The sequence below is a fragment of the Rhipicephalus microplus genome, chromosome 3 (genome assembly GCF_043290135.1).
Source record: "Rhipicephalus microplus isolate Deutch F79 chromosome 3, USDA_Rmic, whole genome shotgun sequence".
NCBI lineage: Eukaryota > Metazoa > Arthropoda > Arachnida > Ixodida > Ixodidae > Rhipicephalus > Rhipicephalus microplus.
Window position 1 is genome coordinate 50,691,748 of NC_134702.1, and position 27,818 is coordinate 50,719,565.

General features: G+C 48.1%; 1 protein-coding gene across 1 annotated transcript; it reads right to left on the reverse strand.

Annotated features, from left to right (window-relative positions):
• LOC142802795 (uncharacterized) lies at positions 1–26,961 on the reverse strand. Its single transcript, XM_075887840.1, has 7 exons — positions 26,940–26,961; positions 26,463–26,590; positions 23,648–23,797; positions 3,784–4,047; positions 2,543–2,641; positions 1,012–1,194; positions 1–248 (listed from the first exon to the last, which is right to left on the reverse strand). Exons 1-7 carry the CDS (start codon positions 26,959–26,961, stop codon positions 33–35), a joined length of 1,062 nt encoding a protein of 353 aa, XP_075743955.1. The 3' UTR covers positions 1–32.
• Between the last annotated feature and the right edge of the window lie 857 nt (positions 26,962–27,818).

A 27,818-nucleotide genomic window follows, 5' to 3' on the forward strand; every position in this document is an offset into this window, starting at 1 on the left:
TCTAAATAATATAATCAACCTCTCAGTGAAACTCACTGAGTTTCCCTTGTCGACCCGCTGACCGGCTCTCCATAAGTAGGGCGTGCGGAGGCCACAGCGTCATCTGGTTTTCGTGTCGTGGAAATGCTAGCGTCCTGCGCTGGTGGCTTGCCCGTGTTACCCATCAGCGTCGCTGCCCACGAAGTTAAACCTTCGGGCGAATATTCGCTGAGAACGAACCCTCCGGGCACCTTCACTTGCTTCAGAACCTGCAGGCGCATCAAGAAGGAAAGACTGCGATCTCAGTTCAGAGCATAGGTCGGCGAAAATCGTGGAACTCACTCAGATTCACTTGCGAAATATATTTGCGCTTAGAGCTCAGTCGTATTCAGACTCGCCAAAATGTTCCTGAGCCGGCCTCAGGCTCCCGAAAATGTTTTCTTCAGCCGGACACTACTCACCAAAGCTCACTCACTCACGACTCGATGTGAGATAGTAGACTCGTGGCTGAGTTCACCAACCAATGGTACATAGATGTATTGCGTTCGTTGCAAATATCGAAAGAAGATAAAGGCATAAAATCAAGCGACAAATTAATGCGTTCGCAATTTTGCACAGAACACTTAAATTTCGTAGCAAGCATTGGAGGAGCTGTTTCATTTTATGGGACAATCGAATGCCATCATACAATGAGGCTCGTAGAGTTGCACAGTTACATTCCAGTGAAATAAGTAAGGGTATGTTTTTTTTTCTAGAAATGGAATCTTAGAGCAGTCAAGATAATTCCTGGATAATGGAAAGAAAACCTTGGAGAAACCAACGGCTAGTGTTTGGTACCATCTGGCTAACACATAGCTAGCGTTGCCTCCGTTATTCAACCTCTTAACAGCAGGGATGTGTAAAGACAATGCCGACTTTGATGAGCCCGCTTGTTGAAACCTAGGCTATGTGATGTGAGAAAACTAATTTAAAGTTTAATTTCTAACTTGATGTCCATTATCTCTTATCGTCAAGATTGTGGACCATGCGTACATATCCACCAGTTGCAGTGCCAGCTAGGCTGCTGGAACTCGAAGGCTTGTTATCGCTGTTTTCGGCTCGAGACGAGGTGGGCCCACCCTGGCGTGTCACGGTGGCTGTGAGCGGAGCTGGTGCGGGGAAACTGCTTTTGTGTCGGCGTGGTCGTGGCATTCGCTGCTCCATCTTCGTCATGACCTAAGCACGACGCACACAAGACACCATTGGAATACACCAAACACACAATAACTAAAGAAATAACAATAACTAAAGAAATAACAGGTCTATGAGATGTAAAGTTACTTCTGAAGAACCAAGCAAGAACCATCTTCTCCGTCTTCATCTTCTTCATCTTTATCGCTGAAAACTTATGCTACTCTAAATTGTATAAGTTCCCTTACGCTGTCAAATTCGCCATAGTGTAAGCTATAAATGAGAACTACGATTTCCCTTGTCGGATCAAAACACCAAAATCCATCATATCTATTTGATGGCCCACAAGATTTATTTGTTTGCCCGATTGGCTCAAGACATCAAAGTCCAAACTAGTATTTCTATATTAGCTGCTAAGGTAGCGGTCGTTCTATAGAACGCCCCTAAACCCCAACGTTTCCGTCGTCACCTCTGATTACATCATGAGGCTGGTACGATTTGAAACACCACAAACGTTCATTTCGATGTCTTGAAAGTCGAAGGAACTCAAGCTCAACAGCATCTCCATTTTTATGTGTTGACATTCAGATGAATTGCTGGTGTCGACCTTGCTCCAATTCTCCTATGCACCTGAACCACGCAGAACATTGACGAAGCCGAAAACCCACGGCTATACAGGCAGTATAGACATGCGCACCGTAATCGCCAGAATCGTCTATTTAAATATTTCATGTCGTGCAACTAATACGTAAAACTGCGACCTCATACATACCCAGAAACAACCCTCCAGGAGTCACAGAGACTTCTGTGAATCCTGGAGTGTTGTCTCAGAGTACATATGGTAAGAAAACGTTGCAATCATTGAAAAAAGGAAAGAACTTTCCGATATATCTTACATGGCTCACTTCTGAAAGGCATGTGATGCTAGGACCGCAAGAAAATGTCGTTACCGACCTGCAAGTGATCGTACATCAAAACGCCGATTGTAAAGTGCAGTTTTGCTTTCACGGTTATGTTTAAACACATGGTGACCACATTGGGTGCCTCACGAAAACAATGCTTTATACCCGTCAGGCCTGTGTCTCTTACGACCTTGCTTATTGCTAGAAATAAATATAAATTTGTGGCAACGATAGTCATGCGCGAGGCCGCGTATCACAGATCTCCTGCTCTATAGAGACACCGGCATCCGGCCTCCATTCGCCTGCGTGGTTGACCTGACCTGATCTTTAGTGCTGGCTGTTCTGTGACATCTGAAATTGAGCGTCCATGGTTTCTGCCGCAGCAGTGCGAAAAAACTTTGCTGTAAAAGTGCTTCCATCATCTGGGTGCACCGTGCGTGTGGCAGGGGCGCCTAATTTGCAGTTCGCGTGTATGTAACTACCATTCATACCGTGGCGAACTGCGTGAGGACAGTCTCGGCGTCGCGAACATTACGCGAGATCAAGCTGTCCGAAGATCGCTTGGACGGGCGTCGGTCGGAGCTGGGCGTCTGGGCATAAAGGAAGAGAGAGAACAAAATAAGAACACATCATGTTGAAGGCCTGTATCTCCTGATGTTGCAGGAGGTTGTATCTAGAGTTGAATTTTCAGACAAAAAAAACGACGCTGAAGTGGCATGGCCAAAACAGTCCTATTCCACTTATACTGAGTGGGAACTTACGCCAAATTTAGAACTTATAAAGAAACAGGAAGATGGTTCGTAAATGAAAGTCGTGACTGGAAGCGCTATCACGCAGCTGTGGTGAGTGCTTCGAAACACTATCACGCACCGGCGTCACTGGAGACTCGGAAAAGACACCAAAAAATAAAAAAATGCCGGAGGGCCTTATTGAACTGACAACGTCTGCCCGTTCGGCGAAACGAAAAAAAATCTGAATCTGTCCGCAATTACTTCTACTGCTGGCTATTTGCTCTCATAACATTCAACTTCAATGCAATAACGAAGTTTCCTATACCTTCTTTTTTTCGTATCAAGCACAACGCCGCTCACTGGGACGAGCACGATGGAAAGCTGAAGTTGCAGTACCATTTCCACACAGCAGTTGCAGTTATTGGAAACTCATTGTACGCCTGCCTGTAATCTTCGCAAGTATATATGTACTTGAAACGCGGCAAAACTCGCCGTTGGTGACATCCTTGGTGACACCTTGGTGACTCACAGTTGGTGACAGCCCAAGCATAAATGTAACTGCCACCCACAGCCGTCACTCTCCCACCAAGAGAGAATTAATGCTCCGTCCAAGTGAAATCGCTACTTGCGTTGTGAAAATGGTGTTAACGATTTCGAGTACTTAGTACACTACTATCACATAGCATAAAGCCGTCCCATGGAGAGGGATTCGAAAGAGTGTTCAACACTTATGTGTACATGTTACATACATTACATGTAGGACACTTTCCCATACAGGCACATCTTCATGGCACTATAGCTTTAGGTAGAAAAACTGGGGCTGCATGCTTGGTAAATTTCAGCAGAAATTCTGACATCAGTGCTCCGCTAAACGTAGCACTTGAACGACGAACACCTAAATTATGCTGTGCGCAGCGAAAAAGTACTTGTAATACTTTTTCGCTGGGATGGAACTTGCCGACTATGTGCGTAATCGTCGAAAAGGTGCAAATGGGCCTCACTTGTAGGAGAAACGGCCGGTCCAGCTGCTCGACATGCAGAAACTCCAGAACGCGGTCGGTGATCCACATGAGCGGTAGTGCTAGGGCCGCGCCCGAAGCTATCGTGGCGCCCAGAAACGCCACGCAGCACACAAACACGAAGGGCGCGCGGCGCCGTAGTCCGTAGCGGGCGCACAGTGTCAAGCTCAGTCGGGGAACGAGGTCCGTTCCTTGCTCCACGGCCGAAAGGAGCGTCAGCGTCAGTGCCAGGCTAAGCACGGGTTCCTGCCATAGGTAACAGAGAGCAGTGTAAGGCACATGGCCTGTGAGGCATCAATACTCGGCGACAAGTTTCTGTGGCTGCACAGCCAAGGCTACGAAGCCCAAGCACGCACTTTTTTACCACGCTTCTGCATGTAGTCCACGAACACTAACTTTTAAGGGTGAATACACTTTATAAGCGACCCCAAACCATCCACCGCCGTCGGCGGCGTCCGCAGTCTTCTTTCTATCTTTAAAAGAAAGAGGACTTGGCGGGCCGCAGCGCGACGCTGATATCGGTGTCAGTAACGCGCCTTATACCCCCCTCCCTCTTCACTCGCTCCTCCGCTCTCCTCGCTCGCTGCAGCTGCGCGCGCACCCCTCTCTCTCGCGCGCCAGCCTTCTCTCTCAGTCTCCCGTCGAGAGCGGGTCGTGAGGGGGAGTCAAGTTAAAATCCGTTGGCATTCGCCAGTGAGTTAACGTAAACTCCCCCGTGTGAGCAAATTGCGATTCCCAGGAACCATTACACCATAAAGGCACCATACTGTGATTAATAAATATAATAGTGCGAATTAATAAATACCCTACATAGCATCACCCCGTGTATTCGCACTTAACCATGTTCACCCTCGGGGAAATTCTTGGGAGTTTTTGTACACTGCGTAGCAATTATAATGGCAAATATAAAAATGAAGTATATAAATATTATGTTTCAAATTGATCGCACTAATATTAGCAAGCTTCACCCGCGCAGGTTTTTCGTTCTTTGCTGTTTCTAGTTTTCTGGTCCCATTTCACCCTGCCCCGGTAAACAACTATGGCGTCGCTCGGTTGCAGCAAGTTCACAGAGAAAATTGTGAGTGAGCAGGAGTGCGTGTTCATTAGGTGATCGGTATTCATCGAGCAGGGAGAAACGAAGGCACTGCATGGTGCGTCGTGAAATATTTCGTTTCAAGCACATGCAATCACCGAAAAGTTGTGGGCGAGTGATACCATCAGCGAATGTGAGACGCTAATCGCTGTAGCCGCCTTTAAAGTACACCGACGACCAGCCAGTCTTCAGAGACACCGGCTGCTTGGAAGAAACGATAACGCTGAACATCGCGTACCGTAACACCACTCCCGTCGGCATCTATAAAGGAAGTCATTCCTTGCGCTTTGCCTGGGTAACAGAAGCGTTCATGCATATTCTCTGTTAACTGTGCGAAAACAGCGTTCTTGGCCGAGTAAAGATGGATTTTCACCCACCTAAATTTAAGAACACCAGACGTCCGCTCATGACCGATAGGTGCCAAGATTTATGCTTCCCATTCTTGCCTTCGCGTTCCCTAAATAAATAACATGAACATCTCGAGAAAGTTCTTGCGTCGCTAAAGGAGGAAAGCAACCATGCCGACCAAGTATGCGCTGAAATTTAGGAAATGGTTCCTTGGCTTTGCGTTGTTCGTTCATTACCTGCTCAGTCACACCTTTTTTTTGGAATAAATATCAGCACTTCAAAGAAGCTTCGTGTTCTTTCATTTCAAGAAACATTTCATTTATTTCCTCTCAAATAAATGTAAGATTTATTGCACGATGGTCGCACAAAAAATTGCATGTTGGATGCTCTTGCGAAACCGAACTATTATGAAAATGGACTACTTGGTTTAGTAACGCATGTGCAAAGGCTCCGCCCACGTAGCTTTGACTGTACTGCCACAGAAAGTCGTCACCGAGTATAGTCATCTAAGCATCCCGGAAGTAATGCTAAAATAGCCGAGTTTGTTGTCTATGCCGCGCGACGCCTTACAAAGGTTTGTTAGCACAGTACCGGTCACACGTTTACGTTAGTCTTTTTAAACTCATTCAGGCATGAACAAAAACTTTTTGTTCTTTGTAAAATTTCGTGATAGATTTTTCTTTATTTTGGCCTTTCTTCGTCGTGTAATGTTGCTTACTTCATGATTTTTGTTGTTACAGATGTCATGCGTTTCTCTTTATTGTTTTGACGTTTTTTCTTCGGATTTGCATCCTAATCTTTTTACCCACTTCCTGCTCATCTTGCTGTACACATTTACTTGTATTTCTAACCGAAGGTCCCTTTTGCGGTCACTGACTGTAGGACTCCCCCCCCCCCCCCTGCGTATTTTTCTGTACTAATCACAAGTTGAATTGTAATAAACTAAAACTGAACTGATTGACACTGCGGGCGGTGATGCGAGCAGACGCGAATTATGTGTGACCATGGATATGAGTAGCATGCAGAATTGTGAGCATCGGTCACCATGAGTCGCTTTTTGGTCGCCAGACTAGCGCGAGCAGCAGCTGTGAATGAGCCTTTAAGGGCCAAACCACATAAGCGCGAAAATGCACGCGACAGCGACGAGCGACGCTATGAGCGACGAAACAGGGCGTTCGCGCGACGTGTCGCGTGCTCGTTTTCGCGCGATCGCTCGGTTCTCCAGATTTGGAAACCGTCGCTCATCGCCCGGAAGTGCTGGGCTCAAGCAGCCAATAGCGAAAAACCGGAAAAGACAAAGACTACATAGGTGCACGTGACCCTGCCCGAGTCACGTATGCGCAACAAAAAATAACGCAATGTTTATTACGCATGTGCATATAAAGAAGTGCTGCAAGGCAATAATAAACACTTTCCGTTCCATTACACAACAATATATCTTATTTTTAAATTGGAAACTGCTCGCTACGCGGTTTTCTTGGTGCGAGTTGACGGCCTCATGCCAGCAACAGTGGAATTCGCTCGCCGAAGCCGTCGCGTGAATGAGGTTTGCCTGCGCTAGCGACTGATCGCGCGAAGACGATCTACGTCGCGTCGCTCGTCGCTGTCGCGTGCATTTTCGCGCTTATGTGGTTTGGGCTTAAATCAGAGTGTACTATGTACGTGAAATTTGCATACATTATCTTATTGCACGCGCCCTCTAGCAAGCTGTACAAGTGAAGAGTGCAGCTGCAATCCACTCTACCCTTGTGTGATTTTGCTCTACTCAGGCAAAGGCTCGGCTCACCCGAAAATAAAAGTTCATTTTTCTCTTTGAATTCCTGCATGCGGCTACAAAACTGATACCAGAATTTGCCAGAATTTGAACCAAAATTTGCTATGAAGTTGAAGCTTTCAACTTTAAACCAGTGATGCATTGTAAGGCGGAATCCGCTTTGTTGAACACGCATTACCGATTCCTTTTCTTCAAAGTGTCAGAAGTTGGTTTTTGAGAAACCATAGCATCTTGATGTTCACGTCCTCCAGGACGCGTGCTGTCGGTAAAATTTGTCCCGTGCAATACGGGTGTCACTCGCTGCGTATGATTTACTTGATTGGGATGCGCCTAAAACGCAGTGGCGCCTGCGCTGCTCAGTTGAAGGCCGTTCACTTCGTCGTCGCGTGTCTGGGGAGCTGGCCGATACTGCAGCGAAGTTACACATCACCTTGCGCGCCGAAACGCCGTCTCCCCTGATGCACATCTTAGCGCGTTCCCATAAGAGTACAAAGTGGTCTACCTCATAAACTATTTTTTTAAGCGTGGAGCATTTCTTAGTCGCGCGATGCCGCGCCTCGGCGATGGCGCCTTACACACCTTTACTGTAGGGAGCCTACATTACCACTATGGCGCTCATCCAGGCTCTCTACTTTGCTGTGCACAATCGCGTCTCAAGTTCCGTGCCGCATGTTCGCGTCTCGTGCAGAGACGCGCATGCACTCCGTCACGTGCCGGCGCAGGAAAACACAGTGCGGACTGTCCTGCCTGTGGACAATGCCTCCTAGAAAAATTCTAGGAGGCGTTGCTGTGGACTATAACCAGCATTCAACCATGTGTCGTGGGAATGTGGAGCCATCAGCTTCGCCTTGAGCGAAGAGAGGTGGGCAGCGCTCTTGCGCAGCTACGATCAAACGCTGACTGTCCAGGGTGCCCGTTAACGAGCCGCCAAGCTCAGCCTGATGGTACCAACGTGAGATTACTCGGGTGGCACAGGGTTTTAGGGGTGAACTTCCTTATAGCGGCACCCGTTCGTTCCTCGTAGCCGTTGTAGTATGTGTAATGATGAATGTAGTGGGTCATACATAGCTCGGAAAACACAACGTCAGTGCTAAGCACGAGACTCTTGCGCCGAACGTTATCGCTGCTTTCGCTGGCTAGGCCTACGCTCCTACCTAGTTTCAAATAACAGTTCTGACTCTCCCAGTTCTTTATTATATTTGGTGGAGTTTGCTTGGTCTCCTCGCAATCCCGGAGTTGCGAAGCCGGACTCGACCTGCCGCTATGACCACTGCATCTGCCACAAGCCTTCCGCCTATGGCTCCCCAATCCACCGTGTGCTCCAGTGCAGTCCGTCAGCGGGACCCTCCCATATTCAGCGGCACGGACGATCACGACGTCGATGACTGGCTAGCTTCCTACGAACTCGTGAGTGTCCTGAACAAATGGGACGAAGCCACGAGACCGGCCACCGTTGGCATTTACCTCAGTGGCATTGCTCACTTGTGGCTTCGGAACCATGAAATCGACGTTCCAACCTGAACAGCCTTCGAGACGAAGTTCAGCAAAGTCTTCGGTCGTCCTGCTGTTCGCACACTTCGTGCGGAGCAGCGCCTTCAGTCAAGATCTCAACTGTCTGGTGAGAATTTCACCAGTTACATAGAAGACGTCATTGACTTGTGCAAACGAGTCGATGCGAACATGACAGAGGTGGACCGCATCAAGCATATTTTCAAGGGTATCGACGAGGACGCATTCCAGATGCTCATTTCAAAAAGCCCGGCTACTGTCGCTCAAGTTGCCGAGCTCTGCCGAAACTATGATGAGCTCCGCCGGCAACGTCTCGTCACCCGCCGGGCTGTCCCCCATCAGGAATCGATGTCCGGCTTGACTCTCTCGCAAGATCCCGTCCTCCTCTCGCAGATAAAAGATTTTGTACGCGAAGAAGTTGCCCGCCAACTGTCGCTCATCTCCGGCCTACCGGAGCGCAGTGCACTGCTTAGCCCTACACTGCGGACTATAATACAAGACCAAGTGTCTGAGGCCCTTCCTCCACAGCTGGTGCCACCAGTGAATGCGCCATTGACGTATGCCGAAGCAGCAGCACGACCACGACCACACACGTTCCGAGCGCCACCTCCACTGCCTGCTCCTGTTTATACCACCCATATGCCACGACCTCCAGTCCACCGAGTCCCTAATCCATGGCGCACTGCCGACAACTGACCGATCTGCTTTTCGTGTGGTCTACCCGGACATGTCGCACGTCTTTGCCGCCGCCGCCCGCTCCATTCTCGTGAAAACCCGCGTTCATATGAGTACGACCACACGTTTCCCTACACTCCAGACCCCGAATCGCACCCTCCTCGACCAAGCCAACGACCACCTTCTGATCGCTAATCTCCTTCTCCACGTCGTCGCTCACCCTCCCCGATGCGCCGACACCCCCCGACAATAGAAGCGGAAAACTAAATGATGCAGTTCCCGAGGCAAGAACTGCGTCCTCGTCGCAAAGCAAAAGCCCTCTTCGTTCGCCGCCGAATGTGATTAATGCTGTTCTTGAAGGTCTACCTGTACTTGCCCTTATTGATACTGGTGCCGCCATTTCTGTCATTTCCGAAAAAGGTTGCCGTGCAATTCGAAAAGTGGCAACGCCTTACTCGGGTTCGTTTCTTCATTCTGCCACTGCACAGCCTGTGCAGCCTTTGGCGGAGTGTACCGCCAGACTTGTAATTCAAGGAGTGCCTTACACAGTGCAGTTCGTAGTACTCCCGCACTGTTCTCACGACATCATTTTAGTCTGGGATTTTCTCCCCCACCACCAAGCCGTCATTGATTGTGCCCGTGCCGAAGTTGTCTTTTGTCCTCTTGGTGACGCTCTACCTGCGGATGATCGCCCTTCCTACGCGAAGTTGGTCATTAGTGGCGACACTCGCATCCCTCCGCGCTCTACTGTCTTCGCACCTGTGTCGTGTTCCACCATCGTCGACGCTACCGCATTCTTCACGCCTTCCGCTGCTTTCGTTCATCGCCACCTGTCACCGCTCCCAACCGCTCCCATTACTCTTCAAGGTGGTGCGACCGACGTGCCTGTGGGGAATCCTTTCCCATTCACAATTACGCTGCTTCGGGGCGAATGTATTGGCTCAATCGAATCATTCGAAACCATCGCTACACTTGACGTTCCTGATAAATCATCGGAAGTCAGCGCCCTCTCCTGCAGTTCCGTGAATGACCCTTCCACTGCCGACAATCTCAACCGTGTAATCGACGAAGACCTAAACCCACGACAGAGGTGTGAGCTTTTGAGCCTCCTTGACAAATTTCGGCCATCTTTTGACAGTCACAGCGCTACCTTAGGCCGAACATCTACTGTGTGCCACCAGATCGACACAGGTAATCATCTACCACTACGGCAGCGGCCGTACCGTGTTTCACCGACTGAACGCCGTGTCATCGATGAACAAGTAGGTGACATGCTAAAGCGCGGCGTCGCTCAACTATTAAACAGTCCTGGGCGTCACCGGTTGTTTTAGTTAAAAAGAAGGATGGCACAATACGCTTTTGCGTAGATTATCGTCGCCTAAACAAAATAACACAAAAGAATGTGTATTCTTTGCTTCGGATCGATGACGCCCTCGACTCTTTACAAGGCGCAGAGTTCTTTTCCTCCCTTGATCTACGCTCTGGGTATTGGCAAGTGCCCATGAATCCGGATGATAGACCAAAAACTGCCTTTGTTACACCAGACGGCTTGTACGAATGTAACGTGATGCCATTTGGCCTATGCAATGCGCCGGCAGCATTTGAGCGCATGATGGACACTATCTTACGAGGCCTCAAACGGAACACGTGTTTGTGCTACTTAGATGATGTGGTGGTATTCTCGCCCGATTTTCCCACGCACCTTCGTCGCTTGGAACAGGTTCTACGCTGCCTTTCTGCAGCTGGCCTCCAACTAAACTTGAAAAAGTGTCACTTTGGTGCACGCAAGCTGACCATTCTCGGACACGTCGTATCAAAGGATGGCGTTCTCCCTGACCCCGCTAAGCTACGTGCTGTTAGCGAGTTCCCGAGGCCCGCGTCTCTCAAGGAGCTGCGTAGTTTTATTGGGCTTTGCATATACTTCCGCCGCTTCGTCCGGTATTTCGCCTCGATCATAGCACCTCTGAGTGACCTACTTAAGGGAGACCGCAATCTATCTGCGTGGTCTCCAGCCTGCGACAGTGCTTTTGCGAAGCTCCGTTAACTGCTAACAACACCACCCACACTGCGACATTTCGATTCAAGTGCTCCCACAGAAATCCACACGGATGCTAGCGGTGTCGGTCTTGGCGCTGTACTCGCCCAACGAAAGCCTGGTTATCAAGAATATGTTGTTGCGTACGCGAGCCGCAATCTTACAAAAACAGAAGCAAATTATTCGGTAACTGAGAAAGAATGCCTAGCGAACATCTGGGCCATTACCAAATTTTGGCCTTATCTGTGCGGCCGTCCTTTCGATGTTGTTAGCGATCACCACGCGCTCTGCTGGTTATCCTCCCTCAAGGATCCCTCCGGACGCTTCGCACGGTGGGCTTTACGGCTCCAAGAGTACGACATCAGTGTCATTTATTGCTCAGGCCAAAAGCATGCCGATGCCGATGCTCTTTCGCGTTCGCCTGTTTCTGCTGATATTGCGAGTGTCTCCATTTAAGACAACTTACTTCCACTATCAGGACCCATCGACATGGCTGCGGAGCAGCGGAAAGATTCGTGGATTGCGCCTCTGATGGATTACCCATCGGAAACACTCGTCCACCCGCCATCTCGAGCACTACACCGACGGCAAGCCTCTCACTTCGCCATCCGTGATGGAATACTTTATCGCCGCAACTACCACCCTGACGGCCGCAAATGGCTACTCGTCATACCCAGGTATCTCCGTGCCAGCATATGTGCTGCTTTCCATGCTGATACGCAGTGTGCACACGCCGGTTTGTTTAAAACCTACGCCAGGCTACGTTTTCGGTTTTATTGGCGCGGCATGTACACATTCCTTCAAAAGTACATTCGATCTTGCACAGAGTGCCAACGCCACAAGCACGATCCTAGCCGTCCTACCGCACCAATGCAGCCGTTACCGTGCCCAGTGCGACCATTCGACCGGGTTGGGATAGACCTTTATGGTCCTCTGCCATACACATCAGGTGGGAATCGCTGGATAATTATAGCGATCAACCATCTCACGAGATATGCAAAAACGGCCGCTCTACCAGCCGCGACGGCACGTGACGTCGCGTCTTTCCTCCTGCAACGTTTTGTTCTGCGTCAAGGTGCTCCACGTGAACTTTTGAGCGACCGGGGCAGCGTATTTCTCGCGGATGTTATTCAAGAACTTCTTGCTGAATGCCACATGATTCACCGCTGTACTACCGCATATCGGCCACAAACAAACGGCTTGACCGAACGTTTCAACCGCACTCTTGGCGACATGCTTTCTATGTATGTCGCCTCCGACCACACCAACTGGGATCTTATCCTTCCTTACGTAACGTACGCTTGCAACACGGCACCTCAAGCGACGACAGGCTTCACTCCCTTCTTTTTACTCTATGGTCGAGAGCCATCATCTCCAATCGACACCAATCTCCCTTACCGGCCCGACTCATCCGAAAAAACACCAGTTTCCGAAGCCGCTCGGTATGCGGAAGAATGTCGACAATTAGCTCGCGCCCTTACAACCCACGAACAAGGGCTACAAAAATTTCGTCACGACGATGGACGGTCCCACTACCACTTTTCGCCCAACTCTCTTATTTGGCTGTGGGTGCCTCCCACTGCTGCTCCTGGTACATCTACTAAGTTCGTCAGCAGGTACCATGGGCCTTATCGCGTCATAAAACAAACTTCCGCTGTTAACTACCTCATCGAACCCCTCACGGCCACTGTGGACCTGCGTAGCCGAGGCCGCGAAATCGTACATGTGGATCGCCTCAAACCATATCACGAACCACTTGCCCTCACGACACCTTAGAACACCTACTTGGCTCCGTCTTCAGCGAGGGGGAAATATGTAATGATGAATGTAGTGGGTCATACATAGCTCGGAAATCACATCATCAGTGCTATGCACGAGACTCTCGCACCGAACGTTATCGCTGCTTTCGCTGGCTAGGCCTACGCTGCTACCTAGTTTTAAATAACATTTCTGACTGTCCCAGTTCTTTATTATATATGTAACAAGTATAATATTTTGACCTCGAAGGAGGTGCAGGTGAGAGATTTCTTCTGTGCGTTGTTGAACAATAAAAATGGTGCCCAATGCACATGCCAATGGCTGCTAATGGAGAATGAGAGACAGGAGCAATCGGCTTTTAGTTAACGCGCACGCTGCGATCCCCATTAGCAGCCATTGGCATGTACATTGAGTCCTATCTGACAGGAAAAGGTTGCTATGTTATACTCGCTTGGCGTAACCTCCTTGGTTTTAGAAAGGTTTAGCGAGCGTTGGGCCGCAGTGCCATGAATACAGTGAACTAGTATATACCATGAACTCGAGGTGGTTAAAAGTGGGAAGTAGACTCGAAGCGCAAGCCGTAAGAAAGTGGGCGTGTGCCACCTCTCGGTTAGTCCTTGGAATGTCCGCTGGATGGCGGTGCCTCTATATGGGAAATATATGATGAAAAGATGCGAGATGTTGGTACTTGGAGTGTTGAATAGATGGACGAACGGACACACAGACAGATTCATGGATGGACGCATGAACGGACGCAGGGGCGGATGCATGGTCGAACGCAGGGACGGACGCACGAACAGACGCACGCACGGACGGGCGGATGGACGCTTGAACGGTCACACAGACGGACGCATGGATGGACGGAAGCAAGAACGAATGGACGGACGAGTGCTTAGCCCCACTCTCCATCATTCACTCCGTGGATATGCTGCCAATGTTTTTCTCCTGCGTCTTCTCTCGACCAAAATAAAGTTTTAATCATCATCACCCTCAAAACTGTCGCTCCCCTCCCTCTCTCTCGCCTCACGAGACCAACGCAGGCGCCCTTTGCTAGGAAAAAACGACAACAAAAACAGGAAAAATAACACGACTGCTCGCGCTGCACAACCACGTTCACTGGCCACACCGTATACGTAGGCACTGCAACGCGCGTTAGGAATTCAGTCAAGGCGTTCTCATTTGGATTACACTTGACAATTAAGCATTCCGAAACCATACACGATCACAGAGCATTCACGCGACCCCCCCCCCCCCCCCAAGTATTGGCCGTGAGGGCCTACACTAGAGATGCCAGCGCTGCGATCGTTTTGACGTCACAGATAGTAGTATTGGAATACGGCAGCTTTGCTTTCGCAACACCACTTGCATTGTCCCCCATGGCTGCACCTGTTCTTAGTCGCGATTTTACGATCCAACTTAGACACGAGAGTGCAACCGAGGGCACCGATTTGTGGTTTGCTTGCCCGTATCATCAGGTCTTAGCGCTTCTTTATGCACAGAGCTTCAAAACAAAAGGAAGCACGCACGACGTCCACAGCAAAAGAGCCAGAAATGCGGTGTTCTAGCAGACAACACAACCCAGCATCCTATGAGTGACGTCGTCACGTAGGTGGAGCCACGGTATGTCCTCGAGGCCAATAGTAAACTACAGTCAACATGTTGGTTCTATAGTTTCACCATGCTGTAACGCATTTACTCGAGTCCCCCCCCCCCCCCCCCCGCGACCATGCGAATGATGGGTAGCACATGGAGGAAGGAAAAACTAAGGAGAGGCGGCCCTATCCTATCCCAATGCATTGCGAAAAGTGTGACGGAAGTGACGTTAAAGTTATGGGGCAAACAAACCGGTATGGGGCAAACAAAACAGCAGAGGCTCCGCGGCGTGCTCTCAGCGCTGCTTCGCTTATATAGTTACGGCGTTAACTTAACGCGTATTCTATGGTTTGCATGCGGTAAAATGTTGTGACTGTTCGTGCGTGCCAGGCTCGAGCGCGACGTGCTGAATTACTTCATGGAGTGTTTTTGTGCAACTGCACAGAAAGCACCAGTACGTGTCGGAAATAAAATCATTCAGCCCCTGCATCATCGTATTCCAACTTACCAAGCCATGACTTACGCGTTCTGCTTGCCGCAAGTCCTTTCTCTCTCTCTCTCATTCTCTTAGCCACATTTTCCTGATCTACGGGCCGATTAACAGTTTTTTGCTCCTTTATAGCGTCAGTGTGGCAATGCACGATTTCGAGAGCTTGCTTCGTAGCTATTCCGTGCAATTCCAGCCTAGTACTTGACGCATTTATATATACAAAAGAAGGCACAGCTCTATTGTAAGAAGGCACAGCTCTATTGTATACGCGATCATGCACGGAAAGTGTGTGTTTCCAGTGCGCACACAACTAACACGCAGCGAGCGCACACCGTACAATGCACACACACTTAGCCCGGTAACAAGAAAAGTTTATTTTCCTTCTGTATGAACGACACAACTTCTGAAAACGCGACACGATGCCTACAACAGTAAACATGAAAGTTCGCGTGTGTTCTCAGTTGACACAATGAGTAAGAACCAACGGAGCGTACAGCTGAGAGCTCCGCAAGCAAATGCCATCAACAGTGAAGCGAACATACGTGAAAAGTGCCACCAGGTACATCCGGCGGTGCACGCGATTCGCACCGAGTATGCACTACATCTGGCCATCGCACACCTTTTCTAAAAAAAAGTGCCGCCATATCCACGAAGTGAATGATGATGAGTGGGCGAAGCTCCGGAGGTAAACCTGGTAAACCATGAATCCTCTGTACATTTTGCCCACTCGATTTTATTACATCGCTCCCCCTAGCGTACGTCGCCGCACTAAATCGAACGATTGCCTTCAATTAATGACACGCGCCATATGTGACATCATTCCTATTTTATAAGATCTCGCGTCTTTCATCAACTACAAGTACCGCTTTCTAGTTTATAACAGCTTGCATCTTTTCATCATCAGCTACAAGTACCACCATCTAGTAAACACTACAAGAACTAAACGAGAGGTGGCTACATACAGGAGACGGTACCGCCATCTAGTGAACACTGCAAGAGCTAAACTAGAGGTAGCTACATACAGGGGACGGTACCGCCATCTAGTGAACACTGCAAGAACTAAACTAGAGGTGGCTACATACAAGGGACGCACAGCCCACGCCCTAAGGAGCTTCGCCCCTAAAAAACACGCAAAAGAAGCAGCACTCGTGGATATACTCGCTGCCGGCAGAGAACACCGCTTCCAAAGCCGCTGCGACGGCAGGTCGCCGGAAATCGCGAAGTGTTTATCTGCTTCTCCGCTAGGCGGTAGTGCAGGTGTTTGCAATACGGCTGCTTCACGAATATGACGTTATAGCCTCTCCTATATTTTTCCTTCCTCCATGGGGTATAGCACACGAATCTGCATAGTCTTCGTACTTGTGGGCCTTGAATTGCACTTGTGGCATCGGTTATTGCTGTGTTTCAGTTTTTTTCTGAAGAAAAGAACGAACTTTTGACCCTCTTGAACTTTTGACCCGATTTGAAATGGTAAGCCTAAAATGTTACGGTAGTGAAGTGTAATTGCTTAACGTCTACTGATTTTTTTTTTTCGTGACAAAGCAGCTCAAAGCCACGCTAAGAGAACGGGAGCCCAAAGTATATGAAAGTAAGACAATTCCATGTAATACCCTTCATTCCCAAGGCTTGCTGAAGCATCATGCGTTGCAGCTCCCATAGACACTAGCGCCAGAGATCCCTTTAGTGTATCCATAGGCTACTCTACGGGTTATGTAAAATATCTGGGACTGTTCAACATACACACATGTTTAGCATCATTTCGTAACGCTTCATTCACGCTTCATATTATTACCCCTGCTTCTCTTTCAGCGGCCGCGGTCACCGCGTTGCCTTCTGCACTTATTTTTAATGCCGCCTAAATACACTTTAGTTAGCGTTCCCGTTGACATGTTGATGTTTGCCGATGTTGTTTATATGTGCTACAATTCCAAGTATAATATTATCAGCCGATAATAAAAAAATGAGGGTAGAGCGGACGTCAAAACTGCTGTTTTAGGTGTATGGTATAGTCAAGGGAATCTTTAATCTTTCTTGTTTGTATAAGTGTTTTTCAAATAAAAAAATGACAGCATATCCAAGGGGCGAATGATGGAGAGTGGGGCGAAGCTTGGTCCACACGCCGCTGCCGTGCCACTTCACCCTCCCGTTCTCGTACGCCGCAATCTTGTCGGCGCCGCTACACAGCTTCACGGCACGCTTCTGCCTCGCGCGCTCGCACATCAGGGTTCCGTCTTCGAGCGCGAGCCACCGCCGCCTTGCGCGCACACTGCTCTCCAGCCTTGTCCATCCGGTGACCTTCTGACCGCGCGCGCGCGCGCCAAGACGGCTTTTATTTTACTACACCGCGCCCCCGAGTGTACGGCACCGCCGACTAACACGCGATCGCCAACGTCTTCGTGTGACATCATTTCTATTTTCTCGCGCGCTCACACATCGGGGTTCCGTCTTCGAGCGCGAGCAGCCGCTGCCTTGCGCGTATGATACTTTTTATTGGCAAGCTGTTAATCATCCGCTGGCTGCGTTCACCCATCATCCGTCTGTCAGTCTGTTCGACGCACAGACGGACGGATGGACGCACGCATGGACGAACGCAGGGACGGACGCAGGGACGGACGAACGCAGGGACCTACGGACGAGAGGACGGACGGACGCATGAGAGGATGGATGCACGAATAGATGGACGCTCGGATGAACGAATGAACGCGCGGACGAACGGAGGGACGGATGGATTGACGGAAGCAAGAACAAACGGATGGACGGAAGTGCGGACGAACTGATGGACGCTTCACTTCACTAATCATTCACTCTATTGATATGCTGTGATTTTTATTTATCATACTACAAGTAACATCCTCTAGTATCGTACCACTTGAACATTTCAGCGTATAAGCATTTTTCTATATGTACAAGCACCACCCTCTAGGGCCGGTTCCAGAAGTAACGAGAGGTGGCTTACATACGATTACGAAGGTACGCTCAATCGGAGTCAGCCCAAGCTTCGCTCCTAAAAAGGTAAAGTAGGTGGAAAGACAACGTGCCGGTGGCGGGGGCCAAATATGCAACCTTCGGATTACGCACCCGACGCTTTTACCGATTGAGCTATACGGCGGGACGACCACAGCCGCAGCTCAGTTTGTAAGAGTATCGGGCCCATAAGCCGGAGGTTGCAGGTCCGCACCCTGCCACCGGCATGTTGTTTTTTCATCCACTTTATCTTTCAGGAGCTCGCGCCCTGTCCGGCGGCTGCCGGCATGTGCACCAGTGTTGCCAGTGTTCTCGGGTCGCCTCTCCTGTAGCCTCTCCGGTGATTCTAACAATGTTCACTAGATGGCGCGCAGCCACCCAAAGCGTATTCATTATGTACGTAGAAGGATTAGGGCCAAATTAGAAAGAAGTGGACTTGGCTTCAAACCTCTCTTTCATAAAACAAGGAAAACTAATTGAACAGGCACTACCAGCATTGATGTACGCAGATGATAAAGTGCTAATGGCCGACAACAAAGTATATTTGCAGAGATTGATGGACATCTGCGGTAATGAGGGAGATAGGTTAGATTTCAGATTAGGTAAGGAAAAATCAGCAGTCATGATTTTTAACGATAATGGAGGTAGTGAGCTTACTATAAAGGAGGTCACGCTAGAGATAGCGAATAAATACAAATATCTGGGCGTATGGATAAGCAATGGGACCGAGTACCTAAGGGAACACTAAATATACGTAACGACTAAAGAAAACAGGAATGCAGTGGTGATGAAAGATACGGCACTGTGGAGTTAGAATAGGTATAATGTTGTGAGAGGAATTCGGAAAGGTTTCATAGTTTCTGGTCTGACTTTTGGCAACGCAGTCTCGTCCATGAGATCAGAGTTTCAAGTAAGATTGAAAATTAAGCAATGATGAATATGTAGGCTTGCTTTAGGAGCTCACAGGAGTACACCAAATCAGGGAGTACAAGATCATATGGGATGGACGTCGTTCGAGGGCAGGGAAGCTAGCAGCAAGATAAAATTTGAGAAGCGATTGAGTGAAACGGGGGAGGAGCGTTGGGCTAGGAAGGTTTTCAACTACTTGTAATTGAAGAATGTCGGTACAAAATGGCGGAAGCGAACCAGAAAATTGACTGGTAAATACTTGGAAAACAGCAGGGGGCCAAACCAAAAAGAATTATCGGTTAAGAAGAAGGTGAAGGAAGGTGAGACCGACATGTGGAGAATAGGCATGATTAAGGAGTTCGCACTAGAGATCTATCGAACTTGTAAGCAGGAAATTGCCAAGGAAAGAATTTATGATAATACTCGGGGTAGTTCTCTACTGTTTGAGGCCAGGACGGTAGTATTGCGAACCAAAGCTTATCGGGCCAAATACGAAGGGGTAGACACAGTATGCAGTGCGTGTGGAGAGGAGGAGGGAACTGCGGAACACTTGATAATGTTCTGTAAAGGGCTTCACCCTCTAGTTCAGGATGATGGCGCAGAGTTTTTCAAAGCACTGGGGTTTAGGGTTTAGGAAAAGCGAGGGCAAAACAGATTTTAAGCGAATAGAAATAACTAAAAGGATGTTATCTGATTGGTGGCTAAAATCAAAGCACGAGGGAAAACTTGATCTTTCACTGCAAAGTACCAGTCCCCAACTTCACTATTTAGAGAAAAATAAGCTAAATTTATTTATTTATTTATTTATTTATTTATTTATTTATTTATTTATTTATTTATTTATTTATACAAGTACCTGCAACACCACGAGGGCATTATTGCAGGGAGGTAACACGAGAAAAAATAATGGCGCAAAAGAATATATGTTTGCACACACAAAAAAAACTAATAACAAAGCGGTGTATGCAAAAATAAAAAGTGACGACATATTATTCAAGCACAATGTCATCAAAAGAAGAAAATAAAAAAAATAAAAGACAGCCCAAGTAAAAGCCAGGGGACAGCTAGCCTATAGCTCACGGAAAATTTGAATGTAAAAACAACTGGAACTGGGAGAGTGTTTTACAATCTGCTATACCTTTAGGAAGTCTGTTCCGAAGCGTGGAGGTGTGAGGAAAAAATGAACAATGAAACACATTTATGCGGCATCGTGTTTCAAGTACTTTACAGTAATGATCACAACGCGTACAGATGAATAGAGGGAAAAAATGTACAAGTTTTTGTTAATACCTGTGAGATCAGAGCAAATACGGGAAAAAATGTTGCAATTTCGTTGCTAAGCGGCGTCGCCCTAGGGTTTACCAGCCAAAATTGTTTTTAATTAATGAAATGCCGCTTTTATAGTTGCAATTACGAGCAACAAACCTGGCTGCGCGATTCTGGATACGCTCTAGTTTATTTACAAGACAGAAAGTCTCTGGTTCCCATGCTGCGCAAGAGTACTCGAGTAATGGGCGAACGTTCGTATTTTAAAGGTATTCTTTACCGCTCCTGGGGGCTTTGTGAAAATTTGGTCTGATGAGGTTAAGCATTCGGGAAGATTTTTACGTAACATGTTCGGTATGCCTAGTTCATGACAAGTTTTCTGAAAAATAAACGCCACGGTATTTGCAATACGGTACCAGTTCTAGTGATATGTCGTCCAAATGATAATCCGATCTCACAGGCAAACGTTTGCGGGTAAAATATATAAATTGACATTTAGTACTATTCAGAGACATACGCCATGTGGAACACCAAGTTTGAATTGTGTTTAAATCGGTTTGTAGGCTAATGACATCGTGTTCGTTTATTGCGTTCCTATAAATGACGCAGTCATCTGTATATAAACTCACATTGCATTGAAGACCCTGCACTATATTTGATATAAATAAAAAATAACAAAGGTCCCAAAACAGATCCTTGCGGCACGCCTGAAGTAACTGTTATTCCAGTTCTTGGTTCGCTGAGTATTACGGCTAGGTAGCGTTAGCCACCACCCGATCCAAAGAGTACAGCCATATCAATCTATCCATCTATCCGTCGGTTTTCGATGGCACACGCACTCTCCTCCTCGCGACTTCGTCCACTTCGTTCTCGTCGCCCCGTATGCACGGCAGCACGTGACAAGTTCCTACGATGAGTGTTACAAACGGGCACCGATATCTCGCATTGCAGGTAGATTTTGCCCGCGCGCCCCCTTAATATCCTTGCGCGCCTGTGTGACAATTTATTTCTCGATATAATTCGCAGCAAATTCATGCGTTACCTTGTTCATTAGTGCGAAATACACACGTACCTGTGATAAAATGGCCTTCGCGCACTCTGGCTTCAACGTTCGGTATCCAAAAACTATATCTGTCGCTGTGGCTCTCTTCACAGCCGCAGCCCACCTCATTTTTCTTTCTTCGTTCCACGAGAATTGATACATGCCAATACACGCCATTTGCCTTTCACGCTCGAATTCAAGCAGCGGACGGCTGAACAACCGACCATGGCTAAGCAGGACGAAGATGAACGGTGACCATGCGCGCGAATTGCGAATAATCTGAGGCTTGTGGCAGAGTGGTTTGCCGTCGTCTACTCTCCTCGAACCGGGAGCCGGTAGCAGACGGTGCACCCCACAATCCCTCGCTCTTTTAGTGGTCACCGGCACTCCGAGATAATTTGTGCCGAGCCTGTTTGACGTATTTGCGGCAATAGTGGGCCACTAGCACGGGATGGTCTGCAAACATAACACGCCGTCGTCATTATTTGCGCTGTAAGCACCATGGAGATGCTTCTCCAACGGGAAACAAGCATTCAACTTCCCGATAAGTAGCGCTTGTGTCACAGCCGTGATCAGACTCTAACAATGTGCAATTCGCTGCACTCGGATGTTGCAGGTTCCATCAGCGCGATCGCAAGAATGATTTCAAAACCAGTACACGCGTCCGCTTTTCGCAACTTCAAAATTGTGAAACTTCGTCGAACAACCACGTTGTTCCTGCGGTACTGGTGAAGTGCAGGAGAAGTTAGCAGAGAGGCACAGCACGTTTCACTGCCCTAACCATTTCGCTTCGCTGGTTGAGCTCGAGCATGTTGGCGGCATGCGGCGCTCCCTAATATCCACTGAAATAGGGCTACATGCAATGCAAACGAAAAAAACTATGCTTTTATTTTGAGTTCTCTGAAGAATATGATGCAATACATACAATTAAAGTGAATTACGAGCGTGAAAAAAACTAACGCACGAGGGGACGTGAAGTGCAACTCTCCGCTCGTGAGCTAGCAGCTGATCGGTCATTGTCGCTGTCACTCACCGCGTTCTACGTCCAGTGGAAAACCCTCGGCGTCAAGACGGTTTCCTTGAGCACCACTGCTGAAAGTAGTTTGAGGAATTCCCTCTGCCGAACGCCTTTGATGACGCCAACAATGCGTCACTCATCACGCACAACATAAACAAGGCGTCACTCACCACCGTAAAATTAAAGCGGCGCAGCGTCACTCACCACCGTAAGCAGTCAAGCGTTGGCCAATGTTCGAAAGAGCAAATCGAGAGCCTGCGCTACTTTCTGCGTACAATGAATGTTATGAGATTCATGCACTACAAAAGCACAAACGAATGCTATACGCACGTAAAACAAGGTGAATTTGAACTGCAAAGGTCAGACGATAGCATTTTACAATTCAGCGTGGCTGCAGAAAATCTTGCGAGGATGATATGTGTACTACGAAAACTTCGCGTCTCGCAATAACGAATCAGATTTATCACATCATGGACGGTCCGGTGTATACACAGATGCACGAACCATACAAAGTGGTATACCGTTGTCAGATAGTAGTTTGTGTTCGTTTCGTGCTAACGCATCAACACTGAGGCTAGCACAACCGAACAAGAAAGCGTCTGCCTACTGATCATCCTCGAGATGACGCTCCTGAATTCCGCTATAGGCGGTGTGACACGACATTCTATGAAAATAACGTGTTTGCGCATCCGTGGCTTTCAGAAAACACTGTGAGCGGAAACTAAGTAAAAAAAAAAATGAGATGCGAATACGATCGCAAACGGTGTTTTAAAAGTTGATAAACTTATTCAGCTTGTCTAGCAAAAATTAAGGCAGCGTTGCTCTAGGAGTGCATGCCTATAGCTTGAAAGAAGCGAAGAGCTGGGCAGACTTTTTTTATTTCTCATCGGTTTCCTATTTCTCTCCTCCTCTTTCTTTTTTCTCTTTCTCCGTTTTCAGCACTCCTTTCTCTCTTACTTCTTCCTCTCTCTTTAGCTATTTCTCGCTCTTACTGTTTCCTTCCTATTTAGTCCATTTCTTTCCCTGTATTTCTCGCTTGCTTCCTGCACGTGCGTTCCCCCAAGCGATCACAACATATGAGATGATACGACATAATACTACGCTCAGGTGCCCTAAAGTTCTCTGCCCTTATCATCTAAGCAGTCGAAGAACAAGAGGAAGAAGACTTGTTGGCGCCAGAGCGCACCCTATACGCTACAGGTAGACATGCTATTCGTATTTTTGCCAGCGTTACGCCGAGCTACGACAGCACACGACAGCCCCTCAAAGGCATGGCGCAGGTTCGGTGCATCCCCTTGCGCTCCGTCAATCGTATACCGTTAAATAGACGTTCATGCGAGTGGTTCACGTTACTCAACGCGTGGGTACGAACCGAGAGGTACTCGGACGCGATGCTGCCGGCAGTCATGATGCCGAGCAGCGGCCCGTCCACCAGCGGCAGCAGTCCGGTGACCGCCTTGGGCACCACGTGGAAGGACCACATCAACAGCTGCAGCAGGACGCTGTAAATGCACCGGCTAACCTGCATGAACGGGAACGAGAGATACGCAGCCATAGGTGCCCGAGATTACCACCAAAAGACGGAAACATGCTGCAGTAGCGAACAAGCACGTGTCTACTGCAGTAAGAAGAATGAGCCTGTTCCACGCCGTGAAAAACCATAACATAGCGAAGCTGAAGCACGCGATGCTATGCAATTGGTTAGCGATAGCAAGATCACGCGCATAATCACCTTCACCATCATCATTATAATCATCATCATCATTAGTTAGCATCAACACCATGGTTTCATTGTATCTATTCACTCCCTCCTATGGTTACACGACCTGCATGGTGCCTACTACACTACTACTACTACAACTACTCCTACGACAACGACTACTACTACTACTACTACTACTACTACTACTACTACTACTACTACTACTACTACTATCACTACAAATGTTACGTCTGCTACTGCTACTACTACTGCTACGGCGACTACTACTACCAGTGTTGCAGAGTTGCCTCTCTGCAGAATCAGAATGAATCCGGAATCACTGCACATTTTAACGCGATTTAAGCTCGTGTCGCAGGAATTCCGCCGTTGGCGTTGGCACCATTGGTTGGGACCGAACAATCGTCTGTGAGCGAAAAATCGAGAAAGAAGCAAATAAAATACATAAAAGTTCATTTCCCATTGAGGATCGCACCCAGGTTGTTCGCGTGGCAATCAGGTGTCCAACCACAAAGCCAAGATGTTACTTGCAGCTGCTTCGAAAAAAAAAGCACTACATATAAATGACATGTAGTGGAAGGACTCTCAACGAATTTTGTTCGACAGATGTCACAAGAAAAACGAGCCCATTCGGCAATTTGTGAAAGCATTTGGAAGGCCATCAAACTACGTCGAAAAAGGCCGGGATAGTGCAGCCATCGCCGCTAAAAACACACACAGGAACTTTCAAACAGCTCTCAAAAAAAAAAAACTATGTTCATCTAGCGGAAAACATATGATGCCTTTCCAGAGGCGTTGATCAAGCAATCAGCAAACTCTAGATAATGTTCCGCCATCTGTAAGGCATTGTGAGACTATTTATGGCCTCCAAGATGGCGAGTGCACGGCGTATATCTTGGAGGCCATGCGACTCTTGCTTTAGATAAAAAAAAAACGTATGTAACATTCGCGCGCGCGCGCGCGTGTATCTGTGTGCCGCCTGTGAGACATTGTGAAAAACGTGTCTCGACTACAGCAGAGCGCCCTTCTGGCAGGGGGAAGTGGCCGCACTGCACAGTAACTGCATTACTATAGATACGTCAGGCTTGCACGTTTTCGCCGACGTGCAGATTCCGAAGCTTTCAACATCTAAATCTAAAAGTAATTAAAAATTACTTATTAAAAGGTAATTTAGAAGGGCTCGGTTGATTACAAGCACGGTACATTTATTTTCAACGTGCCTCCTATAATTTTGCCCGTATGCAGACTTTGTTGCTCTAAGGTTTCTCTATTCTTCACGTACCACGGCTCTATGCCATAGTACCACGGCTCTATGCCAGAGGAGGGGGAGGGGGTATACCCCTCCCCCTCCTCTGTTTCAACCGGCTCAACGGCGTGCACAACGCTGCTACTTCGCATCCCATCAGGCACTGCGCCGTACTCCCGACCGGGTTGCAGATATTAGGTGCCTTTCTCATCTTCTAACCACTACCGCCACCCATCAGGGTTCCCTTCGGAGAGACGGTCCCTAATTTTTAAGCATTGTCGTCATGCATGAGTGTGCGAGGATTACTGAGGCCCCCAATAAATCTGGCGGGTCACGGGGTATTTTCATAGCCCCGTATTACACAATGCAAATAAAAATCATTTTCCTCTGCCAGATCACATTAGTTATTACATCCACCGCCATCAACAGTCATACTATTGTCATCGACGCCACCATCAAGATCAGTGAATAAAACGTGCAGCATACCGGAAAACGTTTGCTAGCAGCTAACCGTTGTGTTAAATCTATGCTCCGACAGCAGTGTGCGTAGTGGTCGGTTTGTGTGGCCTTACTATGGATCAGCGCAGGGCGATGGAGGTCTAGTTGGAGCGCATTCACAACATCAGTTTTAGAGGAATATATCTACCCCTCCTTCTTCAAAGCGGAGACCGCATGGTTCCACGAATCTGACCAATAGCGAAGCCGCTAAGCCAAGGTACACGCCATCGAAAGAGCTTAAAAAAAGGTTAGTGCGGCGCGTTCACGGCAGCGAACAGCGGCTCCAGACGAGCCTTTCGTGCCACCGCCACCAGAGGCACTGGATGCATCCATTCTTCACCACGCGTAAGTTCATGCCGAGCAGCGTCTTTGTGTTGCCCTGTGGTGAGCCCGTTGGCTCCCTTGTCACGGCCTGCACTCGAATTGTGCATGTAGACTTCCTCACATGCTCGGCTAAATCAAGGAGGGCAATAGAGTTAAATCTCGGTAAACCAATTATCTCGTACTTTAAAGCCAGCAAAGTTGAGCTATCGCTCAACAAACCTTGTAGAAACCGTTCCACCACGGCGAATATTTTAGACATTAAATGCAGTTTAGGGTAACCTATACGTCTTGCCTGCTTTCCTGTATCTTTTCTCGCTAGGAAAAAAGAAGTTATCACCTACAATTAATTTTTGTGCGACTATTTGCTGGACAACATGTAACGGCTGTAAACTCGCGTACCTTGGAGCCTTCGATCAGGAACGGAGACAGGTAGAACGGCAGCAGGTATCCCACGCGTCGAATGCCGTCGGTACGGCTGGCAGACGGTGGAGACCATTTCGCTTTGCCTCCATCGCTGCTGCTTGAGCCTGTGCGAATGATAAGCAACGGGAACAGATCGCCACAATGAGCCGCATAGTAGCAGAAATGCCGGAAAAATAACTAGGAGATAAAACGTTATTCAAACAGGTTACCTACTTCTTACTGAGAGAAGTGAAGAGCTGGTGCCATAAATTAAATGCAGGATATAACACTCTCCCGATGGTTACTGATTGTTTAGAGGGAAAAGCTGCCGCCATGTCTCAAAGTGCTTTTAGTGGTGTTGGAACCAATAAAGTCAAATATTGGCCGTCATGAGTAGTCTACCTGGTCAATGAAAGTAATTTATGAAACAACGGGAGAACAGAGTTGTGAAAAATTAATATTTTCGGAACCTACCGCTCGCACGCTGTTCGTTCATGGCTCGTACTCGTTCTTCTTCGTCTTTTCAAGCTCGCGAGGGGACGATATTTGTGGCGTTTATTGGCGATGATGATCATAAAATGAACATGATGATTGTGATAGTCATGATAAAAATGCTTGCTTGCACAAATAAATAGAATGCGCCACAGTTTGAAGGGTAGCACTAAACACACAGAGTTATATAGTGGTTGAAACACCGGCAAGATAATACTATGCACAAAAACGATGCACTAATAAATGCAACAGCTTTCTTTCCTTCTTTTGTAAACCAAATAAACGGGCATTAATGCAAGAAGCGCGCGGTGCTAATCGCCAATAGGCACCCGGCAATGCAGTTTACGAGATCTGATGGTAGCGCCACAACACACAGCCTATAGCGAGTAGGCGCAGCAAAACTGAGTCTTCCCATGCGTAGCCCAACAAGTAGACGCAGCAAAATCGGACTTGCACGTGCATATCATTTTCTTTTTTAGTTGTGCGCAGTGGGTTCACGACTTATTATGTAAGCACCTAGGAAGCATTCTTTGAAAACGTGCCAAAAAGGGCACTGACACTTCAGCGTGTCGCTGTTGATTGATTGATTGATTTGTGGGGTTTAACGTCCCAAAACCACCATATGATTATGAGAGACGCCGTAGTGGAGGGCTCCGGTAATTTTGACCACCTGGGGTTCTTTAACGTGCACCCAAATCTGAGTACACGGGCCTACAACATTTCCGCCACCATCGGAAATGCAGCCGCCGCAGCCGGGAATCGAACCCGCGACCTGCGGGTCAGCAGCCGAGTACCTTAGCCACTAGACCACCGCGGCGGGGCAGCGTGTCGCTGTGTTCAGCGAGCGTTTCATTTTCTTAG